Raw genomic sequence first — 23904 nt, 5'->3', positions numbered from 1 at the left:
TAATCTTGACCCTCTACTGCTTTGCTACTCAAAATGTGGTCCATGGAACACCAGCACCAACATCATCCTAAGCTAGTTAAAAACACAGGATATAGGCTGGTGCCTTTAATCCCAGCACTTTGGGAGGCCAAGGCGGGGCCTATCACTTGAGTCCAGGAGTTCAAGATCAGCCTGGGCAACATGGCAAAATCCTGTCTCTACAAAAGAATACAAAAATTAACTGGGCATGGTAGCACACCCCTGTAGTTATAGCTACTCAGGAGGTTGAGGTAGGAGGGTCACCTGAGGCCAGGAGGTTGAGGTTGCAGTAAGCTGAGTCATGATTGTGCCACTGCACTCCAGCCTGGGTGACAGGTTGTTTATTTTTTGAGACTGGGTGACCCTGTCTCGAAAAATAAAAATAAGTAAATAAATAAAATAAATAAAAATACATGATATAATAAGACCTCATCCCAGATCCATTGACTAAAAAATCTGCATTTTAGCAAGATCCACATGTGATGAATCCCCAGGAGATTTGTATATGCACATTAAAGTTTGATCAACATTTCCCGAACACGTTGAGTTTTAAGGAAATAAACAATAAGATATGTCATACCACATTAATCTCCAAATTGGTGGTTTAAGTAACTTGGTATTTCATTAGACAGCCTTTCAATCTCACTTTAGAAGAGAAAAGCACAATAAAATATGCAGTATAAAAGGTATTTTAGGTATTCTTTATGTTTGTCTGTTAGTGTCTAGTTAGGAAAAAATATTTCTTTTGCAATAAATTTTCTTATTTTATAATTTTCTTACAAAATGTACCAAATCTGTTTTTTAAAGTAAATATGTATTAGACATTTTTTAAGAATACTGACATATTAAGTACTGAATGCAAATACATACTTTCTTCCTTTTTTTTTTTTTTGAGACAGAGTCTTACTCTGTTGCCCAGGCTGGAGTACAGTGGTATGATCTCAGCTCACTGCAACCTCTGCCCCCCAGGTTCAAGCGATTCTCCTGCCTCAGCCTCCTGAGTAGCTGGGATTACAGGCACCTGCCACTATGCCTGGCTAATTTTTGTAGTTTTCAGTAGAGACAGGGTTTCACCATCTTGGCCAGGCTGGTCTTGAACTCCTGACCTCATGATCCACCCACCTCTGCCTCCCAAAGTCCTGGGATTACAGGCATGAGCCAACATGCCCTGCCACTTTTCATATTCCTTCTTTTTTTTTTTTTTTTTTCTTTGAGACAGAATTTCACTCCTGTTGCCCAGGCTGGAGTGCAATGGCGCGATCTCAGCTTACTGCATCCTCTTTCTCCCAGATTCAAGGAATTCTCCTGCCTCAGCCTCCCAAGTAGCTGGGATTCCAGGCATGCGCCACCATACCCGGCTAATTTTGTATTTTTAGTAGAGATGGGGTTTTACCATGTTGGTCAGGCTGGGTCTTGAACTCCCGACCTCAAGTGATCCGCCCGCCTCATCCTCTCAAAGTGATGGGATTACAGGCGTGAGCCACCATCATATTCTTTCTTTAATGCCCAGTCTAAGTAGGGAAGATAAACATTTACTAATATGTTCATTAAAATAAACATAAAACTCAGCTACTCTGGGCACACTGCCTATGGAGTAGCCTTGCTCTGCAAAGAGTGGGAAAAAAAAAGAAAAAATATTAAAAAATTTTTTAAAAACATAAACCTTAATAACAATGTAAATACAAAATATTCAGCTAAAAGTTGGAAGGGTTCAGACCAATATGAATTACACGATCCATTACATCTGTTTGCCATTGCAAAACAAACAAAAAAACCCAGCAGTCTTTTGATTTAGTATACTTTTAGTCATTTCAACCATTTCATGAAATAGAAGATAGTTTAAAAGAGAAAAAAAATCAAGGGTAGAAGTAGGGCCATATGTTCTTACTTAATATTGGGATATAAAAGAGAAAATACAAGTAACATCAGTGTGACTCCTTCAATGAGATTTCAACGCCTCATCTCACATATTTTTAGGCTATTAGGTGACATCTAGGGCTGAAGGATTTATTCACCAATCAGTATGTTAGGTGATGAACTGTGTCCCCCCAAAATTCCTGTGTTGAAGTCCTGACCTTCAGTATCTCAGTATCTCAGATTGCATTTGGAGAAAGGGTCTTTAAAGAGGTAATTAAGGTTAAATGAGGTCATTGGGGTGGGCCCTACTCTAATATGATTGGTGTCCTTATAAGAAGAGATTAGGACACAGACACCACATAGAGACCATGTGAAGACACAGGAGAAGACAGCCATCTACGAGAGACCTCAGAAGAAACCAACTTTTGACACTTGACCTTAGACGTCTAGCCACCAGAACTATTGAGGAAATAGGTTTCTATTGTTTAAGCTACTGAGTCTGGGGGTACTTCATTATTGCAGCCCTACCAAACTAATATAGCATCTGACATAGAAGATGTGTAATAGGTATTTACTGAAGGAATGAAGGTTACAGTTTATCCAGCAATTAATTCTGCCCAAAGCTGAGGCTGAAGGTTGACTTTCCACCAGTAAAGTCAGATTAAATATTTATTCTGCAGTAAGACAGGCAAAAAGCTATTATTAAATATGAGGAATATCCACATACCCTCCACCCATCTTAAGAAATGAAGCGGCGGGGCACGGGCTCACGCCTGTAATCACAGCACTTTGGGAGGCCGAGGCCGGCGGATCATGAGGTCAGGAGATGGAGACCATCCTGGCAAACACCGTGAAACCCCGTCTCTACTAAAAAAAAAAAAAAAAAAAAAAAAAAAAATTAGCCAGGCGTGGTGGCGGGCGCTTGTAGTCCCAGCTACTCTGGAGGCTGAGGCAGGAGAATGGCATGAATCCGGGAGACGGAGCTTGCAATGAGCCGAGATTGCTCCACTGCACTCCAGCCTGGGCAACAGAGCGCGACTCCATCTCAAAAAAAAAACAAAACAAACAAACAAAAATAAATGAAGCATCAGCATTATAGAAGTACCTGTGCTCTGGTTCCCAGTGGCATCCCTCTTGCTCCCATGCTAGAAATAACCACTAATTTAATTTGGTTATCATTCTGGATTTTTCTTTTTCTTTTCTTTTCTTTTTTTTTTTTTTCCAGACAGGGTCTTGCTGTCGCCCATGCTGGGGTGCAGTGGAACGATCATGGCTCACTGCAGCCTCAAGCTCATCGCACCCGGCTGATTTAAAAAAAAAAAATTTTTTTTTCGTAGAGATGGTGTCTCCCTGTGTTGCCCTGGCTGGTCTCAAACTTCCAGCCTCCAGCAATCCTCTCGCCTTGGCTTGCAAAGTGCTAGGATTGCAGGCGTAAGCCACTGTGCCCAGTCACATGTAGCATTTCTTCATACACCTATCTATAGGTTTGTAGCCCTAAGCAATATAATATTATTTTTGCATGTTTTCAGACGTTATACAAATAATATCATACTCGACAAGGACTGTGTATGTTGTTTCTATACACCTACCATCTTTTTTAGATTCAACCATATGGATGCCCTTAACTCTGGTTTATTCATCTTAACTGCTAAATATGAATACAGTATTTTGTTATAAAATCATACCATGATTTATTTATTTATTCTTCTGTTGATGATCTTTTAGGTTGTTTTCAACTTTTTTGCTATTATCAGCAATACTGTTAAGAACATTCTTATATGTGTCTCACATATATGTGAGAGTTCTCTAGGGCAATGATTTCCAATTCCTTTCATGACCGCCCACAGGAAATCTTGGAAAAGCATACAGGTAAAAAAAGAAAAGGGGGGCTGTTCATAGCCAGCAGTGACCTGCCCGGGGCTCTGGCTGCCCCAAGACCTGCTTGGCTACTCCTAGCCTAATAACAAGTGTGGGGACAAGAGTGACTTTATTTTAAATGCTAATCTGCCATGTAACTTCTGACTAACCCCAAGTCTGGGAATGCCTCCAGAATGTCTAAATGATGTATTAGTCTTTATGCAAGAACCTCTATTCACTGTAAGTTTCCACCTAAACCACACTTGATGCTGTTGCAGAAATCATGGGCTGTGATGCCCATAGCCACCTACATACTCCTTCCAGAGCACATATACTTTCCCTAAGATATAAGCCCTGGGTCTGGGAGGTTTCGATGCAGAGATCTACCTGTCATGCAGCTGCCCAGGACCATATTTCTGTCTGTAAATTCGCCTAATAAATCACTCAAAGCTGACAAACTGGGTCTGTCTGCCTCCTTCTTTGCCTTCTCAGCTCCTTCAGCATTTGGGGGCCACTTTGCACATATGGCCCATTCACAGATCAAAGAAAGGAAGCTTCTTTGGGAGTTTCCATGGAAGCAAGAGTGATATATACCAAGTGGAAGAATTTTTGAGCACAAGAGTATGTATAGTACATCTTTAGCTTTTTAATGTCCACATTGCTCTCCAAAATGTTATATCAATTTTTACACTTCTACTACCAACATATGAAGTGTTTTTCTACGTTTTCACCAACACTTGGTATTAGCAGACATTTTAATTTTTGGATATGAAACGGTAATTCCATTGTGACTTTAATTTGCAATTTTTAGATTACCATTAAGTATCTCTTCGCATTTACTAATCATTTATTTCATTTTCAGCAAATTCCCTTTTCTAATCTTTTGCCCAAGAAGTTATGTCTTACTCTGAGCAACAGTTCTTTTCTACCCATGTTAGTTAGGAATCTCTCTTAAACAAAAGCACATTCTATTTTATATATCAGAGCAACTTACAAAACTACCATAGTGCACAGTCTACATTTTGTAAGCTGCTAATCTATACAATGGTCTAGAACTGATTAAAAAGCGAAGGGAGAAACCTGATATACATTTTGTTTCTTTTTTTCTTTTCTTTTCTTTTCTTTTTTTTTTTTTTTTTTTTCTAAGACAGAGTTTCACTCTTGTCGCCCGAGCTGGACTGCAATGGCGCAATCTCAGCTCACTGCAACCTTCACCTCCTGGGTTCAAGCAATTCTCCTGCCTCAGCCTCCCAAGTAGCTGGGATTACAGGGGTGCACCACCACTCCCAGCTAATTGTGTATTTTTAGTAGAGATGGGTTTTACCATGTTGATCAGGCTGGTCTCAAACTCCTGACCTCAAGTGATACACCCATCTCAGCCTCCCAAAGTGCTGGGCTTACAGGCGTGACCACCAAGGGTGGCCCTGACTTATATTTATAACAAGCTCAAATCACCAAAAATTTCACTCAGACTAGGTCATTTCATCCTTGGGAATGCAAAGATCTTATTTAACTAAATTTTCAGTTACTCAGGTCTCTGAGAATATTACCTGTAGTTTCTGCAGATAGAAATGGTTCTAGGCCAGGCATGGTGGCTCATGCCTATAATCCCAGCACTTTGGGAGGCCAAGGCAAGCAGATCAGTTGAGGCCAGGAGTTCAAGACCAGCCTGGCCAACATGGTGAAATGCTGTCTGTACTAAAAATACAAAAATTAGCCGGGTTTGGTGGCAGGCGCCTGTAGTGCCAGCTACTCAGGAGGCTGAGGCATAATAATCACTGGAACCGAGGCAGAGGTTGCAGTGAGCCGAGATGGCACCACTGCACTCCAGCCTGGGTGACAGAGCAAGACCCGGTCTCAAAGAAAAAAACGAGAAATGTTTCTTGCTGTGGAGTGGTTGTCATACAGAAATCCAGCTTCTTTGGTCATCTCAAAATGCTACAAATGGTGAACTTATTTGTAATCAAAAGTGTGAATTCAGGATCGTTATTTTAAAGGAGTCTGCACAGGATTTGATAGCCGGTTGGTAGTCATGCTACGAGCCAAGTCAGCTATAATATTCTCACTGTGGCTATTATCAATTTACCTACTCAGAAAGGTGAAATCACTGAAATTACTGAATGTGCAGACAGAATTCTTCATGCAGCTAATTTTTACTTAATGATTTAAAGCTATTACATGTTTTTGCTACCGTAAAGCTCAACACATCACAGTTAGTGAACTGTGATGAAAATTTAACAAATTCTGTTTGATTTGAGGCTGCATAGACACTAAGCCTCTGAAATCATTTGAAGCATATTTTTCTTAAGTTTTTTCTTCATAAAAATTGCATGTTTTACAAATTATGATGGAGTAGGTCAAATCTTCCCATTAGTATTTCTATTATTGTATAGTAATACAAGATCAAGTCTTAATGGAAATTATATTTAGAAACCATAGATTACATTTGCTGAAATTGATCTATGTTTACATTTTCTTGTCAATGGGAAATACATATAACCGTAAGTGAAAAATAAACTAAAACATGTTTATCTTTTTATTTCTAATAATCAAAGCTGATATTTATTGAGCATTTACCATGCACCATGCACTGTGTAAAATACTTTTTTGCACATTATTTCATTTAATTGTCACAAATTCACGAGGTAGGTTATGTTATTAACATTTATCTGATGAGGCAATGGTTAGAGAGGTTAAGAACACTGCACAAATACTGGTTGTATGATACAAGCAATCCTTTCTTTCTTTCTTTTCTCTCTTTCTTTCTTTCTCTCTTTCTCTCTCTTTCTTTCTTTCTTTCTTTCTTTCAGGGTCCCACTCTGTTGCCCAGGCTGGAGTGCAGTAGCATGAACATGGCTCACTGCAGCCTCGACTTCCAGGGCTCAAGCAATCCTACTACCACGCATCTCGAGTAGCTAGGACCACAGATGCACCCACTATGCCTAGCTAATTTTTAAATTTTGTGTAGAGACAAGGTTTAGCTATGTTTCCCAGGTTGATCTCGAACTCCTGGGCTCAAGCAATCCTCCTGCCTTAGTCTCCCAAAGTGCTAGGATTACAGGCATGAACCACTGTGGCTGGCCAATACTGCCATTCTTTATGCAAATATTTTTTTCAATTGTTATCAAGTAGGAAATCTAATTAACTTCAGTTTCATTGAATTTCATCTTTACTTCTTTCCTATCCATGGCTTATGAGAGAAGTGTTAACATGAAGCAACAAGGATTATGGTAAATAGAGAATTAATAATCTAAAATAACTAAGAGTTGGCCATATTGTTATTATAATTATACTGAAGCTTATTTACATATTCTTTGTTTTGTGTTGAAACCTTGAGTTCTGATGGGGGAAAATCATGATTTTGATTAAACACAAAATTGCTTCTCGCCTTTTGGCTAAGATCAAGTGTAGATTAAACACAAAATGGGTAGTTAAACCTCTAAATAGTACACACTTTGGAGAAAGCTGAAGTACATGTAATTATTTAAATCATTCCTGATTATTTAACTTACATATTTACAAGCCGAAATAAAATGTGCAAATGTAAATAATGCTTTTTCTTTTCTTTTTTTTTTTTTGGAGACAGGGTCTCACTCTGTCACCCAAGCTGCAGTGCAGTGGCACACTGTAACCTCAACCTCCTGGGTTCAGGTGATCCTCCCATCTCATCGTCCCAAGTAGCTGGGACTGCAGGCGCCGGCCACCATGCCCAACTAATTTTTTGTATTTTTTTTGTACAGACAGGGTTTCATCATATTGCCTAGGCTGGTCTTGAACTTCTGGACTCAAGCGATTGGCCTCGCCTTGGCTTTCAAAGTGCTGGGATTACAGGAGTGAGCCACCTGCCTGACCAATACTGCATTTTTTGACTTCCTGTTTTCTATCCTTAAAGCACTGATTTCTTGGACCCAGTGAAAACAAATTTTTCAAGTTGAAGATTTTAAGTTAATGTAATCATTCATATTTGAAGGATGTCATGATTTATTTTTTAATGTCTTTACTATTGAAAATATTTCTTGTTATTATAGTTTATTTATACCCTAAATTAAAAATAAGCAGGCACTTCATATTCTGGATTTGCTGTCACTTGCCTACAACAAAACAAGTAACTCTGGGTTTATACTGGATGAGTTACAAAGCGAGAGTTTGGATTTTATCATTGGTTTCAGTCCTAATTTTAGAGGTGTGGGGATACAAAAGAAGTTCTTAATTTGGAGACATTTAAAATGGCTTGTGTGGTTTTCTTCAGGAAGGAAGCATGCTGTCTAACTTCAGGACCATCACAGCACCCTTTAAATATGTAATAATTATTTTGTTCAAAATGTTTATGTTCCATATCTTATCACTCAATGTATAAAATATCACTGCCACTGACATCAATTACATTTTATGGAAAATGGAGTGAATTAGTAAGCTGTCAAGTAGGTATTTTCCTCCTCCCTCAAAAAGTTATGTGTCCAAGTATAAATCATCAAAAGGATGCAGATTCTTTCCATATATTGCTTACAAATTGACTATTGTTTAAAAAGGCACAAATTTCAAAAAAATAAAAAAAATAAAAAATAAAAAGGCACAAATTTCATAGACAAGTCTTTATCTCCTTCTTTCTTAAAAAAGCACAGAAAATGGGGGAAAAAGTCTTCTATACTGCAGTCTAAATTATAGGTAGGAAAAATAAAAACCAAGTGACATGGGAGATTGGAGGTGAATTTTCAAATATCAGTAATTTACAGGATTTACAGGATTTTCATTAGCATTGTTTCCACGTTTTCTGTAAGATATGAACATTTAAATTGATAAGAATGGAAGATTCATATAACATTAGTTTTTCTTACTTGTATCCATTTAAAGATTCACATTTTCACTTTAATATATAACTTAAGACTTTTCTTTCAAAACACATCTAAAAATTAGTAAAATGCCTAAATGGAAGCTTTATTTACTTGGTAGAAAAGCTGAAAAAAATAAAAACATATTCTTCACAATTTCAGAGGTGACAAAAATCTCTTATATTTCAGTAGTTTCTGATCTCCCTTAAGGGATTTGAAAATTGTATATGATGTTGCATAATCTTAAGAAGATTAACGTTAAAGTGCTACTGGTCTGTTTCAATTGTGTACTTCTTACAATATAATGAAAGAATTTATTTGGTAATCCTGAATCTATTGACCTCACAAACACTGGTCATTATTTTGGTGAAAATATTCATAAGCATTTTTAGTTACTGATTTCTAACAGTTGTTTCTTATTATCTTCCTGATTTTACAATTCCCCAAAGTAAAGGTGCGAAAAACAAACATCTACCCTCCTTTTCGACAAATGCCATGATAGAGGGGAGACTTGTGTGGTGTAAACACAAATGTAGACATTTGGAAGTTGATGGTTTTAAGATTCAATAAAAACTTGAAGGTTTTGGCTTCAAATCCCCACGCTAGTTTGTTTTAGTTCTACCGGATACATGTCCCCTACCCATTTCAAAGGACCCAGTCAACTTCGCTCTTGCCTGCAGTTTCAGCGTCGCGGGTGGCCCGCGCCCCGCCGGAGTTGGAGCTGGCAGAGTCCGATTGCTCAGAGCGCCGAGCCGGGGGTGGGGCAGGGGTACGCTTGCAGGTCCGGTGGTCACGCTGGCTGAGAGCCCCCACGGCCGACCCGCGCTGCAGACCGTCCTGGAGAACCTCAGGCCTCTCCTCAAAAACATCCCTAAAACGCGTTCCCTTTGTTCATTCATTCATGTTCAATTTCATATGCCCCTCTGTCTTGGGAAAACCAATTCGGGCCTCTGCAGCCTCAACACAGGGGCACTGTTCCCGCCTATTACTGACCCAGTGAAGCCGGGAAGACGAATCTCGACCACTGTTTCGCAGATACCGCGTGTGATTTATTAAATGCCGTCTCTCCGAGTCCCAAGTGGCCGGGAGCATTATGCCACCTCCCTTGCCCTCATCTCTCACTGCCATGCAAGAAAGCGTTAATGGCAAATAGGGACCACGGCCACGCTCCGTCGTTCCTGCTTCCAAGCAAACCTTGTGCCAGGTTCCTCATTTCGCGAGGCTCCACTCTCTTGGGCTTCAGGCTGCGGCTGGGCCTCCAGGACCAAAGGGCAATAGAGGTCTGAGAGTCCGGGCCTCAGGCATATGCAGGCCGCAGGTGGGAGAAGAATAGCGCCCGCGCGTGGCAACAGCCCAGGGCATCTCCGCCGGATTTTTCCATCCCCGGGATAGGCTTGGTGCCCCGTACACTCCAGCGGAACTACAACTCCCAGCACAGTGGTTGCCCGGACTCCCGGAAGCCGAAGCCCGGCTGGGAGGAAGCAGCTGAGACCCCGCCAACAGACCGGGGGTTAATTTAGACAGAAAAGGGGGCGGGAAGGGCTGTGGGATACTTGTCAATTCGCCGCCATGAACGTGGTTTTTGCTGTGAAGCAGTACATTTCCAAAATGATAGAGGACAGCGGGCCTGGTATGAAAGTACTTCTCATGGATAAAGAGACGGTGAGTTTGCTTTTGCTCAGCATTTGTCAAGGAACCCTCTCAACCTTACAATAGCTGGTCCCATTCCACAGTAGGATTTAGCATTTAATTAAAGATATGAAAATAAGGGTCAGTTTGTGTGGAATTGAAAAGTTGTATAAAGCTTGCCCGGTGGGTTTTTCAGTCTAAATGGCTCCAGCCACTGCCCAGAGACTGCTTCTACCCGAAACAATTTATTGGAATCAGAAATCTTTTAATAAATGTCTCTGCCAATAAATCATTAATATGTTAGAGCACTGGGAAGACTTTGGGATGGGCCTACTGTTTCCACTCAACATTGCGTTTTAAAAGTAAAGCTGTTGGAGCTAAAGCTGAACTGACAGGTTATTTGTTGGCCACAGACCAGAAAACAAAATTCTTTAAGGTGATAGAAAAAAATATTTTTGGAAATGTATGGATTGTTCCAGTTCAAAAAGAGCATGTTTTTTCTTTGTTTTTTGTTTTTAACCTTGACACTTCAGCTGAAAGGAGAGAGCGTATTTTTCGTTCTTGTATGTTACCTACCTGTTTGGATGTTCAGTAAATGTTATTACGTATATTACTATTTAAGTTATCCAGCTAAGTATTAATGAAAAAAGAGGCTTAGATATGCTACTTGTTTTTATTATTCTAGACTAGCATACTTTTAGTTAATCCTTTGTTTTTACAGACTGGCATAGTGAGTATGGTATACACACAATCAGAGATTCTACAGAAAGAAGTGTACCTCTTTGAACGCATTGATTCTCAAAATCGAGAGATCATGAAACACCTGAAGGCAATTTGTTTTCTTCGACCTACAAAGGTACTGCATAAACTGAGTTTCCATCTGCCCAGGCAGATGCAGCACACTCTAATCTGAAAGCATTAAGAAGGCAAAATAAATTTGTATTTTCATAATTTGTGGCATCATAATTATCCTGGTTCATCAGTATTATAACCTTCATTTTTCTTGTTTTGTTTCCATATTTCAGTTGACCCCTTACAGCCAATTCTTCCTTCAAGATGTCTTTTAGGTTCACAGCTATTCCCATTGCCACTAATGAACTACTCTTAACAGAGACCCACATTACTTTATTCCTGGATTAACCTCCGTGTCTGTCACATTGAACACCATCAACACTTAATTTCGTATACAGCTATGAGTGTCTTGAATCTTTACCACTTTATTCACATTTATGCTCAGAAACTTCTGGTGGTTGGATGTTATTTCCATGATTAAATCTATATTTAGCCCAGCAGTTAAAGCCCTCCTTTGTTGGTTTCATTTGCCCATATGTATCTAGCCTTCCTGTGTCCTAGGTCTGCTGCTCCTCTGTAGCCAGCTGGGCTACTGTTGGAATGAGCAATTTTACATGCTCATTCCTGTTCACTGGTTTTTTTTCTTCCACTAATTAAAAGTTATTTGGCCATTTGTCACTTTTTGTCCATCACCTTCTAAATCTAGCTTGAGTCTCTCCTTTAAAAATCCTTTCCTATTTTAATACTTTCTTTTTTTTTTTTTGGAGTATCCCTGTGTTGCCCAGGCTGGAGTGCAGTGGTGCAATCTCAGGCCCACTGCAAGCTCCACCTCCCGGGTTCACGCTTCTCCTGCCTCAGCCTCCCGAGTAGCTGGGACTACGGGCGCCTGCCACCACGCCTGGCTAATTTTTTTGTATTTTTAGTAGAGATGGGGTTTCACTGTGTTAGCCAGGATAGTCTCGATCTCCTGACTTCATGATCCGCCCTCCTCGGCCTCCCAAAGTGCTGGGATTACAGGTGTGAGCCACCGCGCCTGGCTGTTATACTTTGTTGATTCATATTCATATTCTTCAACTCTAATGCACTTTATCATGCTTGTACATATGTACTTTCCAGAATGCAAATTTGATCATGGCACTCCTGCTTGAAATCCTTAAATGACTTCTCATTGCTTTTCTGATAAGGGCAAAAGTCCTTAATTGTAGCCTTCAAGGTGCAGCATGGTCTGGTTTCTACCATTTCTCCAGCCTCATTTCGAACCATTCCCCTTTTGCACTCTGCACCTTAATCACCTTAATCTTTCAATCCACTATATTCCCCTTGTTCTGTCATGCCACAGGACCTTTGCATAGGCTGCTTCTTCTGCCTGGAACTTCACTTCCTCAAGTAACCCTTCCCTGGTTTTGCTGACCAGGTCAAACCTGCCCCTTATGTGCATTTACAAAACCATCTTTATCTCCCTATTGCATGTCATGGTTTGAACTTTTGTATGGTTTGGGTGATTACCAGCAGTAATCCATGAAAACAGATATGATATCTGTTTTTTCTCACCCTATATTCCCAATGCCTGTCACACAGTGGACACTCAATGAATAGTTGCTGAATTAATGAACACATGCTGTGTTATAATAGTTTCCAATTGTTTCATATTTGTAGCTCTTAGTCATGATATTTTGCTTCAAGAGGTATCTTAGAGATGATCTAGTTCATTATTTCCTAATTTTTTTATTAGAGAAACTCTTTGACTGCTATGTACTGTCTCTCAAACTCTTTTAAGAATCTTTCCTTTTGGCCGGGCACGGTGGCTCACACCTGTAATCCTAGCACTTTGGGAGGCCCAGGCGGGCAGATCACGCGGTCAGGAGATCGAGACCATCCTGGCCAACATGGTGAAACCCCGTCTCTACTGAAAATACACACACACACACAAACAATTAGCCAGGCGTGGTGGCAGGCACCTGTAGTCCCAGCTACTAGGGAGGCTGAGGCAGGAGAATTGCTTGAACCAGGGAGTTGGAGGTTGCAGTGAGCTGAGATCACGCCACTGTAGTCCAGCCTGGCGGCAGAGCAAGACTCTGTCTCAAAAAATAATAATAATAATAATAATAATCTTTCCTTTTTCTTTTTATTATTTTGTATATTCTCTTTTGTCTTTTTCCACATTGTCTGAACTTTTAGGAATCTTTTAATTCAGTTTGTTATTTTTGCCTAGCATATTACGAGGAAGTAATTGAGGTTTAAAAGATATTTTAAATTTTTTTCTTAAGATTATATTATAAAGTTAATTTGAATGCATTTTTAAATCTAAATGACAATTTTTAAAACCTTTTCCCCATTAATAAGCAGTATACATTGCTTACATTTTTTTTTAAATTCTGTAAAGAAAGGTGATTTTTAAAACAAATTACTAAATATGTTTAGGGAACAATTTATATTGAAATTTAACCAGGTATTATAGTATCAAAAATCAATAAAACCTGCATTATAATCTTATGTAATCGGAATTCTTATATTTTGACCATATAAAAATCAACTTTTTTGTTTTAAACTTTTATACTTTATTTTAAATTAATGTAATTATAGAAAGATCTTAGCCTACTACTTGCAAATACTTCACAAACATTGTAGTTGTGCAGAGTCTTACATCCCAATAAATTAAAAGCCAAAGTGAATATAATTAACTATATTTTCTCTTGAATGTTAATTTTTAAAGGAATAGACACATTTGATGTTCTAGGTAAGAATTTTGATCAGGCCAGGCACAGTGGCTCACACCTGTAATCCTAGCACTTGGGAGGCCAAGCCAGTAGATCAGTTGAGGTCAGGAGTTCAAGACCAGCCTGGCCAACATGGTGAAACCCTGTGTCTACTAAAATTACAAAAAATTAGCTGGGTGTGGTGGCACAAACCTGTAATCCCAGCTACTTGGGAGGCTGAGACAGGAGAATTGCTTGAACCTGGAAGATGGAGGTTGCAGTGAACCGAGACTGTGCCATTGCCCTCCAGCCTGGGCGACAGAGTAAGACCTCATCTCAAAAAAAAAAAAACAAAAAAAAAGAATTTTGAGCAAGTGAATACAATTTATAGACAAACAGCTCGATGTGAGTTTGCAGAATTATAATCAATTTTATGTTGTATTTCAACATCTGTGTCCTTTATATTCTTTATCTTAATTTGGCCAAAATGCAGTTGGTTAATATTTAATATTATATACATACTATTAAATAATATATGATTCCTGATCATTGTATTCATCTCTTTTGTCTCCAGCCCTTACCCACCAACATGTGCACAAAATTTATCTGTCTCCAGCCCTTCTCCACCAACATATGCAACACTTAACCTAGACTTCAATATGCAGTAGATGCAGTAAATAAACAAATCAATGGGTAATGCTTATTACTTTTTTCCTTAAGCAACTCTCCTCATATTTTGTTTGCTTGTTCTTCATTTTCTAGGAGAATGTGGATTATATGATTCAGGAGCTCCGAAGACCCAAATACACTATATATTTCATTTGTAAGTATGTTAGTTCACTTTTTCAAATTCGTAACAACATCCCAGTTAGTGTATTTCATTGAGCCCTTTATGTCACTAATAAGTTCATTGAATCTGTCACTATAAAGATCTCGTTTATTTAACGTCCTTCCAAAGTACTAAAAATCTGTTGACCTGCCGGGCATGGTGGCTCAAGCCTGTAATCCCAGCACTTTGGGAGGCCAAGGTGGGCGGATCACTGAGGTCAGGAGTTTGAGACCAGCCTGACCAACATGGTGAAACCCCATCTCTACTAAAAACACAAAATTAGCTGGGCATGGTGGCGCATGCCTATAATCCCAGCTACTTGGGAGGCTGAAGCAGGAGAATCGCTTGAACTGGAGAGGCGGAGATTGTAGTGAGCCGAGATTGTGCCATTGCACTCCAGCCTGCGCAACAAGAGCGAAACTCTGTCTCCAAAAAAAAAAAAAAAAAAAACTTTTGACCAATATTCTGTTTCAGAGGGCTAAATGTGATTTCCATTCATCTTTGATTACTTAAATTAAAAATTTTACATTTTACTTTGCCTTTCAAGATGCTTTGTAAGTCAAAAGTTATAAGTAGACAAATTTTACATCTCACCCCTGCCAAAAAAAAAAAAAAAAAAGTATATACTTATCCCCATTTTACACTTAGGAATTGAGGCATGGAAGCTGATTTATTTTTTGAAGTGGGAAGGTAATACTTGAGTTTGTTGGAAAAGCAGAGATTTACTTTACATACCAGATAAAAGCCTTTCACTTCTCTTTGTTACTATATTTAATGCATTGAAAGTATAAATTATCAGGTAGTGATCTCTTATGTGCACAACTTTCTTGGGTTGGGGGTTAGGTAGGGGAGGTCTGGAAATAAACTAGGTTTGTATTTACTATACAATTTACATGGATTTTTTTGATCCAATACACTTGGCTGTGGAAGTTACATCCATTCTCCTCTAGATGTCATTATTGATCTTTATGTTAATAGTATTAGTGTAGTCTGTTTGGTAATATTTCCAAAACCAAAGACTAGATTTAACAGTAAGTAGGGCATTTGAGAAGTCTTAAGGCTTACTTAAAGGTATTAGAGTTTTAGGGTTTAGACTACAGTCTAAGACATATGTACTTTCTTCAGCGTATACTACTTAAATGGAATAATGATACAAAAAATTAACATTTGTGAAAAGACTATATATAAGAGCTCTCTCATATTTTATTTCATTCACTTCTGTGTAGAACTGAAAAGTTATATAAAGCTCGTCCAGTGGGTTTTCAGTGCACAACGCCCCAAGAGGTAAAAATAGGCAATTTTATTAATCTGTGGCATCTTAATTTTTGTTTGTTTTTGGCTAATAGTCACAGGTTTTCTTTTTAAAATTAAACTTTCTATTTTGAAGTAATTGTAGATTTGTGTGCAGCTGTAAAAAAACAAAAAAACAAAAAAACACAAATGATCGCAGATACCCTTTACCCAGCTTCCCCCATGTAGTGTCTTACATGACGATAGTACAATATCACAACCAAGATGTTAACACTGATACAGTCAGGATACAGAACATTTTCATCTCTATAAGGATCCCTTATATTGCCCTTTTATTAGCTTATATGGACTTCTCTCCCACGCCAACCCCCTCATTAACCCTGGTAACCACTAATATTTTCTCCATTTTATATTTTATCATTTGAAGAATGTTCTATAAATGAAATCATACAGTATAAAACCTTTTGGGAATGACTTTTTTTACTCAGCATAATTCTCTGGAGAGTCATCCAGGCTGGTATGTGTGCGTGCGTGTGTGTGTGTGTGTGTGTGTTTGCTTTTTTGTTTTTTTGTCTGAGAAGGAGTCTTGCTTTGTCACCCAGGCTGGAGTGCAGTGTCGCCATCTCAACTCACTGCAACCTCCACCTCACGGGTTCAAGCGATTCTCCCACCTGAGCCTCCCGAGTAGCTAAGATTACAGGTGCACACCACCACACTCAGCTAATTTTTGTATTTTTTTTAGTAGAGACAGGGTTTCACCATGTTCATTGGCCAGGCTGGTCTGAAACTCCTGACCTTGGGTGATCCACCTGCTTCAGCCTCCCAAAGTACTGGGATTACAGGCATGAGCCACCAGACCTCGCCTGTTGTGTGTATTAATAGTTCATTCCTCCTTTGAGCTGGAGTTGCAAAAAAAAATTTTTTTTTTAATTTAAAAATAGTTCATTTCTTTTTATTGCTGAGTAGTATTCCATGGTATAAATGTACCACAGTTTGTTTAACTATACACCATTGAAGGACATATGACTTGTTTCTACTTTTGACTATTACAAATAAAGCTGCTATAAATATCTGTGTACAGATTTTTATGTGAAAGTTAAGCCTTCATTCTCTGGGATAAATAACCCCCAGGAGTGCAACTGCTGAGTCATATGGTAATTGCATATTTTCTGTATTAAGAAACTGCCAAATGTTTTCCTTAGCGTCTATACCATATTACATTTTCACTAGCAATGCATGGGTGAACCAGTTTCTTTGCGTCCTTGGGAGCATTTGGTGTTGTCTCTATTTTGTATTTTAGCCATTTGCATACGTGTGTAGTTATTCTGGTATTTTTAGTATGATCACAAGCTAGATCTCTGATATATTTGTGTGTATATATACACATACACATATACATATATAAATATATATAAATCACATATACATATGTAGGTATATATGTACATATATTCCCTGTGCTGCCAAGTTTAAGTAGACATATATAATAACAGAGTTACTCTTTTGCTGAATCTCTTGGCTAAAAATTGAATTGGTCATGAGGTGAAAGACTCCTTTTTCCTCTAAACAGTTCTTTGTAGCAGTTGACATTAATAATGGTTAATCTAGTGTTTACTCTTCTGGTTCTAAAAATTGTTTGATTTGGACTGTAAATCTATGAAGCAGAAGAAAAAAATTATATTAGCACCACAGCCTATGAAAAGTAGACTTCAGATTTCTTGGATGGCATAATCAATTTCAGAATTTTATTTGATTGATGTAAACTAAAATGAATTTGTATGTAGTGATTTTATTCATTACTAACTTGCAGCACAATTTATATCAGTACTAAGCTAGCTTGTTCATCTCTCTTTTATACTTTTTAAAATATTTTTATGTTACTAAATCTCTTGTGTAATAGGCCCCTCTCTTTATTTAAAAAAACTTTTTGTTACGGAACATTTATTCATTTATTCATTTATTTGAGATGGAGTCTCACTCTGTCGCCAGGCTGGAGTGCAGTGGCACAATCTCATCTCACTGCAACCTCCACCTCCTGGGTTCAAACGATCCTCCTGCCTCAGCCTCCCAAGTAGCTGGGATTACAGGCCCATGGCACCATGCCTAACTAATTTTTGTATTTTTAGGAGAGTCGTGATTTCATTGTGTTGGCTAAGCTGATCTCAAACTCCTGGCCTCAAGTGCGATCTGCCCACCGTTGCCTCCCAAAGTGAGGGGATTACACGTGTGAGCCACCGCACCGAACTTTTAAAGACATACAAAAGTAGAATAGTATCATAAGTCCCAATGTACCTATCAGCTGGTTTCAACAGTTACTGAGCCTCACCCAATCTTGTTTTAGCTATACTGTCACCTACTCCCCCACCAATATTATTTTAAAGCAAATCTAAGACATTATATAATTTTATCCATAAGTATTTCAGTATGCATCTCTAAAAGATAAGGACTCATTTTTTAAAAAGCACGTTTCCATTATTACATGTAGATTAAAAATGAAAAATAATTATTTTTTTTCTTTTTTTTTTTTGAGACAGAGTCTCCCTCTGTCACCCAGACAGAGTGCAGTGGCATGATCTCGGCTTACTGTAAACTCAACTTCCCAGGTTCAAGTGATGTTACCTAGGCTGGTCTTGAACTCTTAGTACTATTTTCAAATAACCATTCAGCGTTCAAATTTAAAATTGTCTCTTTTTTTTTTTTTTTTTTTTTACAGTTTTTTAAAATCAGGATCAAAGTAAGGTTCACACATTGCTGTTGGTTGATATGTTAAGTTTCTTAATCTTCTGTATAGGTCTTCCCACCCTGCGCCTGCTGCCCCATGCAATTTATTTATTGAAGAAACTGTTAAGTTTCCCATAGTCTGGATCTTGCTGATTGCATCCCCATGGGGTAGTTTAACATGTTCCTTGAAGTTTAAAATACTCCTCTATCTTCTGGTTCCTGTAAATTCATAGGTGAATACAGAGCCTTAATTAGGTTAAGATTCGATTTCTTCTTGGCGAGAATACTTTATAGGTGGTATTGTGTACTTTCATTGGCTATTTATTCTTTTGATATTAGCAGCTGCTGATGCTCAATGCCTGGGTCCATTCAATTGATTCATTAGGGGTTAGAAAAAATGATGATATTCTAATTCTGTCATTAACATTCGTTAGTTATTGTTGAGCTGGAATATTTTCACAAAGAAAAATTTTCCCTCATCTATTTGGTTACCTGGTAGTACAGTTTATATATAAAACACAGAATGAAAGTTTACTTCTTTCTCCTTATTCGCTATTTTCAATAAAATGACTTGGTTCCGTAGTGTTCTCATTCTCCAATCCCTCCGATGGTGGTTCTTTTTTTTTTTTTTTGAGACAGAGTCTCGCTCTGTCGCCCAGGCTGTAGTGCAGTGGCCTGATCTGGGCTCACTGCAAGCTCCGCCTCCCGGGTTCACACCATTCTCCTGCCTCAGCCTCTTGAATAGCTGGGGCTGCTACAGGTGCCCACCACCACACCTGGCTAATTTTTTTTTTTTTCATTTTTAGTAGAGACGGCGTTTCACCGTGTTAGCCAGGATGGTCTCCATTTCTTGACCTCGTGATCCACCTGCCTCAGCCTCCAAAGTGCTGGGATTACAGGCGTGAGCCACTGTGCCCACTGGCGGTCCTTTTAAAATATATATATATATATATATATATATATATAAAAAAATTATGAATTTGTGGATTAAATATATTTGTGCTACCCATTCCAGTTTGAAGGTCACTTATTCATTAGGCTTTAACTATCAGGCCCTTTTACATATACTTGCAGCAGAAATTATCTCCTTTGAGTCAACCCCAACTCGTATGTTTCAGATTTCAGTAATGTGATCAGCAAGAGTGACGTGAAGTCATTGGCTGAAGCTGATGAACAGGAAGTTGTGGCTGAGGTTCAGGTAAACATATTGGTCCTGTAACACATCTCGTATGTTGGCCCTTTTTAAATATTTGAGTCTAAAAATAAAAAATAAGGAAAGGTCTGTCTCGAAGTTTTTTTATGAACACTTAAATATGTTTATCACATAAGTGAGGAATATTGTTTTCAGAGGCAGCAGATAAACTAGTTTTGAATTTTTCAGAAGGATGTGATAGGTGATAAATGAATAAAAAGAATGACCTGTTTTAAATTGTATTCTCTCTCATGACAACACATTGGACAGCAAAGTTCTTTTTTATCTGAGTAGAACATTATATCTCCTATTAGCAGTATGTTATTTTTACTAATTGATAAGTATGCATAGAGGTCTCCAGAAATATAATGTGTATACCTTTACAACTTTTATATTTTAGATTTATTGTTATTGCTACCGTTTTGTAATTATTTTAATTCTCCCACGTTGACTGTTGTTACTCAATTATTAATTGAACAATTTTGTGTCTCTTTACACCTGTATTTCACCAAGTTTGGTTATATCATATTATATATCACATATGACAATATTACTGCTTGATACAATTGAAATTTATGGAATGACTATTCTTGGTGCTTTATTTGCAGGAATTTTATGGTGATTACATTGCTGTGAACCCACATTTGTTTTCCCTCAATATTTTGGGTTGCTGTCAGGTATGGAAGGAAAGGTTTAATTTATCAGTTGAGAGTTAATTCAGCAAATAATTAGACTTGTAAGAGAAATTTCAAATATTTTCTCTGAATTTTTGTTTTTAACAAAAAGGGTCGAAATTGGGATCCAGCCCAGCTATCTAGAACAACTCAAGGGCTTACAGCTCTCCTTTTATCTCTGAAGAAATGTCCCATGATTCGTTATCAGCTCTCATCAGAGGCAGCAAAGAGACTTGCAGAGTGTGTTAAGGTATGGCATTACCTATTCCTGGTTCCAAAACATAACGGCCATTCATTTCTCTATCATATTTCAAAAACTAAAGCAATATTTTATTTACAACCAAGGACATGATTGTATGTTAGGTTTCTTTTTTTTTTTTTGAGATGGAGTCTCGCTCTGTTGCCCAGGCTGGAGTGCAGTGTCCGGATCTCAGCTCACTGCAAGCTCCACCTCCCGGGTTTACACTATTCTCCTGCCTCAGCCTCCTGAGTAGCTGGGACTACAGGCGCCGGCCACCTCGCCCAGCTAGTTTTTTGTATTTTTTTTAGTAGAGACGGGGTTTCACCAGGTTAGCCAGGATGATCTCGATCTCCTGACCTCGTGATCCGCCCGTCTCGGCCTCCCAAAGTGCTGGGATTACAGGCTTGAGCCACTGCGCCCGGCCTTGTATGTTAGGTTTCTAAGCAAAGAGGTAGGTATATGTGATTTAAAACAAAAAGCAACATTTAGAGCTAAGATTCTTAGGTTTACCCCAAGAAACATACACAGGCTATTTAACTCTTTTTTGGTCCAGTTAAACCACTTATAAAATAGGGTTTCAAATTCTAACCTCTTAAATAGTATGCTACTAAACTTTGTGAGACTTTTGAATCCTTCATATGGAAGATCTATGCGGATGCAAAGAACTATTGTTAAATGTAGCGTTTATTAATTTCCTATTTATATCATCTCTGTGTGTAACTAGTTGGTTGCACAAACCATCTTTCTTTCTCACCCACAGCAAGTGATAACTAAAGAATATGAACTGTTTGAATTCCGTCGGACAGAGGTTCCTCCATTGCTCCTTATTTTAGATCGTTGTGATGATGCCATCACCCCATTGCTAAACCAGGTACAAAACCCTTTCTTGGCATAATAGGAGGATGATTTCAAGTGATATTCATCAAAATACAGATATGGAAATAAAAGCATGGTCCACTTATTTGCCTCCTTATTTTTAGCTATTCTTGGTTTTGCTTTGCATTTCCCGGTGTTTTGGTATCATGATTCTTCCATCCACTGTCATCATTAACTCTTCTGCCTCATCCCTCCCATATCTTTCTGCCAGTACCTCCATGCCTAATCAAGACAGCTTATTAATTCTGTAGATTCTATTTTCCAGTGTTTCCGTCTGTCTCCTCATTTCCATTCTTACAGCTATTGCCTTGGTCTAGACCCTAATCTCTTGCAAGAATATTGAAATAGTCATCTACTTGATTCCCTACTTTTTATTTCTTCTCACTCTAAATGTTCCACAAATACAATGAAAACTTTTCCTAAAGCACAGCTCTTACTACTCTTGGCTTAAAAACCTTCATTGGTTCCCATTTGCCTACTAGGTTAAAAAACTCCTGAACTTGGCATCCAAGAGCCTTCACAATGTGGGCTAAACCTCTTATGAAACCTAGAGCTCACTACTTACGTAGATAATGCCACATGGTTTCCTGCCAGCATGCTTTTACTGTGACTGCTTTCTAAACTCTAGAATGTTTGGAGTACCTTCTCTTCCCATCTTCACCTATCAAAATACTGCGGTTAAAACCACTCAATCTGGCCAGGCATGGTGGATCATTCCTGTAATTCCAGCACTTTGGGAGGCTAAGGTGGCTGGATCACCTGAGGTCAAGAGTTCAAGACCAGCCTGGCCAACGTGGTGAAGCCCCGTCTCTACTAAAACTACAAAAAAATTAGCTGGGTGTGGTTGCACACACCTGTAGTCCCAGCTACTTGGGAGGCTGAGGCAGGAGAATCGTTTGAACCCTGGAGGCGAAGGTTGCAGTAAGCTGAGATCATGCCACTGTACTCCAGCCTGGACAACAGAGCGAGACTCCGTCTCCAAAAATAAATAAATAAATAAATAAAATGATTTATATGAATAATAGCAAAGAATAAAAAAAAAAAAAGAAGAAGAAGAACCGGGCACAGTGACTCACACCTGTAGTCCTAGCACTTTGGGAGGCCAGGGTGGGTAGATCACCTGAGGTCAGGAGTTCGAGACCGGCCTGTCCAACATGATGAAACCCTGTCTCTACTAAAAATAGAAAAAAATTAGCCGGACGTGGTAGCAGGCGCCTGTAATCCCAGCTACTCGGGATGCTGAAGCAGGAGAATCACTTGAACCTGGGAGGCAGAGGTTGCAGTGAGCCGAGATCACACCACTGTCCTCCAGCCTGGGCAACAAGAGCGAAACTCTTGTCTGAAAAAAAACACTCAAAAGCCATCTCCAACATCCAGCCATTCTTCAACATCTCCTTGAAGCCTGTATTCTTTCAGTCAGATATTGTTCTTACCTCCTGAAAATTCCTGTAGACCTGTAGACCTTTGTGTCTCTCTCATGTCTCAGCTGTACTTGCCATGTTGTAGCTTTGGTTGTTTACACCGTCTACTACGTTACATATTTCTTCAAGGCAGACTGTATTTATTTTTTCTCCTGCAAGCATACGAACAGTGCACATAGCAGGTGCTCTATCAATAGTGATTTTATATGTATGTATGTATTTATTTATTGAGACAGAGTCTCTCTCTGTCACCCAGGTTGGCGTGATCTCAACCCACTGCAACCTCCACTTCCCAGGTTCAAGCAATTCTCATGCCCCAGCCTCCTGAGTAGTTGGGATTACAGGCGTGCACCATCATACCTGGCTAATTTTTGTATTAAGTATTTTTAGTACAGACAGGGTTTCGCCATATTGGCCAGGCTGGTCTCAAATTCCTGACTTCAAGTGATCTTCCCAACTCGGCCTCCCAAAGTGCCAAGATGACAGATGTGAGCCACTGTGCCTGGCTGTGACTTTGTATTTATAGAGAAAGGCACAATCTATGTTTCAGTTTCTTCCCAGCTTATATGCTAAGGGAAATCTGTGGAGTGAAACTTCTCTGTAGTATAAAATAACCTTATATTCCTAAATTCAGAGTAATATATGTTCACCGAAGAAACTTTTGATAATATCAAAAAGTGGAAAGAAAATTAATTGCCTATTATTCTGTCTTGCAAAGAAAAGCAACTATTTATCCCACAGATTTCACTGGGGACTTGTTTTGTGCCACGTACTAAACTAAATACTAGAGATAAAAGGTTAAAAATTATAATTTCTGCCCTCAAAGAGCCCATGGTGCAATGATGAGAGAAATAAACATAATTTTAATTATAGAGTAAATGCTAGAAGCATGCACAAGAAGCTATCCGTAAAAACATAAAACATTTTGTTGTACTTTTTTTTTTTTTTTTGAGACAGAGTTTTGCTCTTATTGTCCAGGCTGGAGTGCAATGGTGTGATCTCGGCTCACTGCAACCTCTGC

At 38.8% G+C, this 23904-nt stretch overlaps 1 protein-coding gene across 3 annotated transcripts in view; it reads left to right on the top strand.

Moving 5' to 3' along the window:
• Positions 1–10048: 10048 nt before the first annotated feature.
• VPS45 (vacuolar protein sorting 45 homolog) overlaps positions 10049–23904 on the top strand; it is an 81490-nt gene continuing 67634 nt past the window's right edge. For all 3 annotated transcript variants that reach the window (XM_045364535.2, XM_005542025.4, XM_005542026.5), the window contains exons 1-7: positions 10049–10223; positions 10912–11046; positions 14441–14501; positions 19598–19677; positions 20280–20348; positions 20458–20595; positions 21347–21457. In XM_045364535.2, coding sequence (XP_045220470.2) covers positions 10131–10223; positions 10912–11046; positions 14441–14501; positions 19598–19677; positions 20280–20348; positions 20458–20595; positions 21347–21457 — 687 coding nt within the window. In that variant the 5' untranslated portion in view covers positions 10049–10130. The remainder of the gene's footprint in view (positions 10224–10911; positions 11047–14440; positions 14502–19597; positions 19678–20279; positions 20349–20457; positions 20596–21346; positions 21458–23904) is intronic.

Source organism: Macaca fascicularis, chromosome 1 (genome assembly GCF_037993035.2).
Source record: "Macaca fascicularis isolate 582-1 chromosome 1, T2T-MFA8v1.1".
Lineage (NCBI taxonomy): Eukaryota > Metazoa > Chordata > Mammalia > Primates > Cercopithecidae > Macaca > Macaca fascicularis.
Note: the sequence above shows the minus strand (reverse complement) of the source record. Positions and strands in the feature narration are given on the sequence as shown.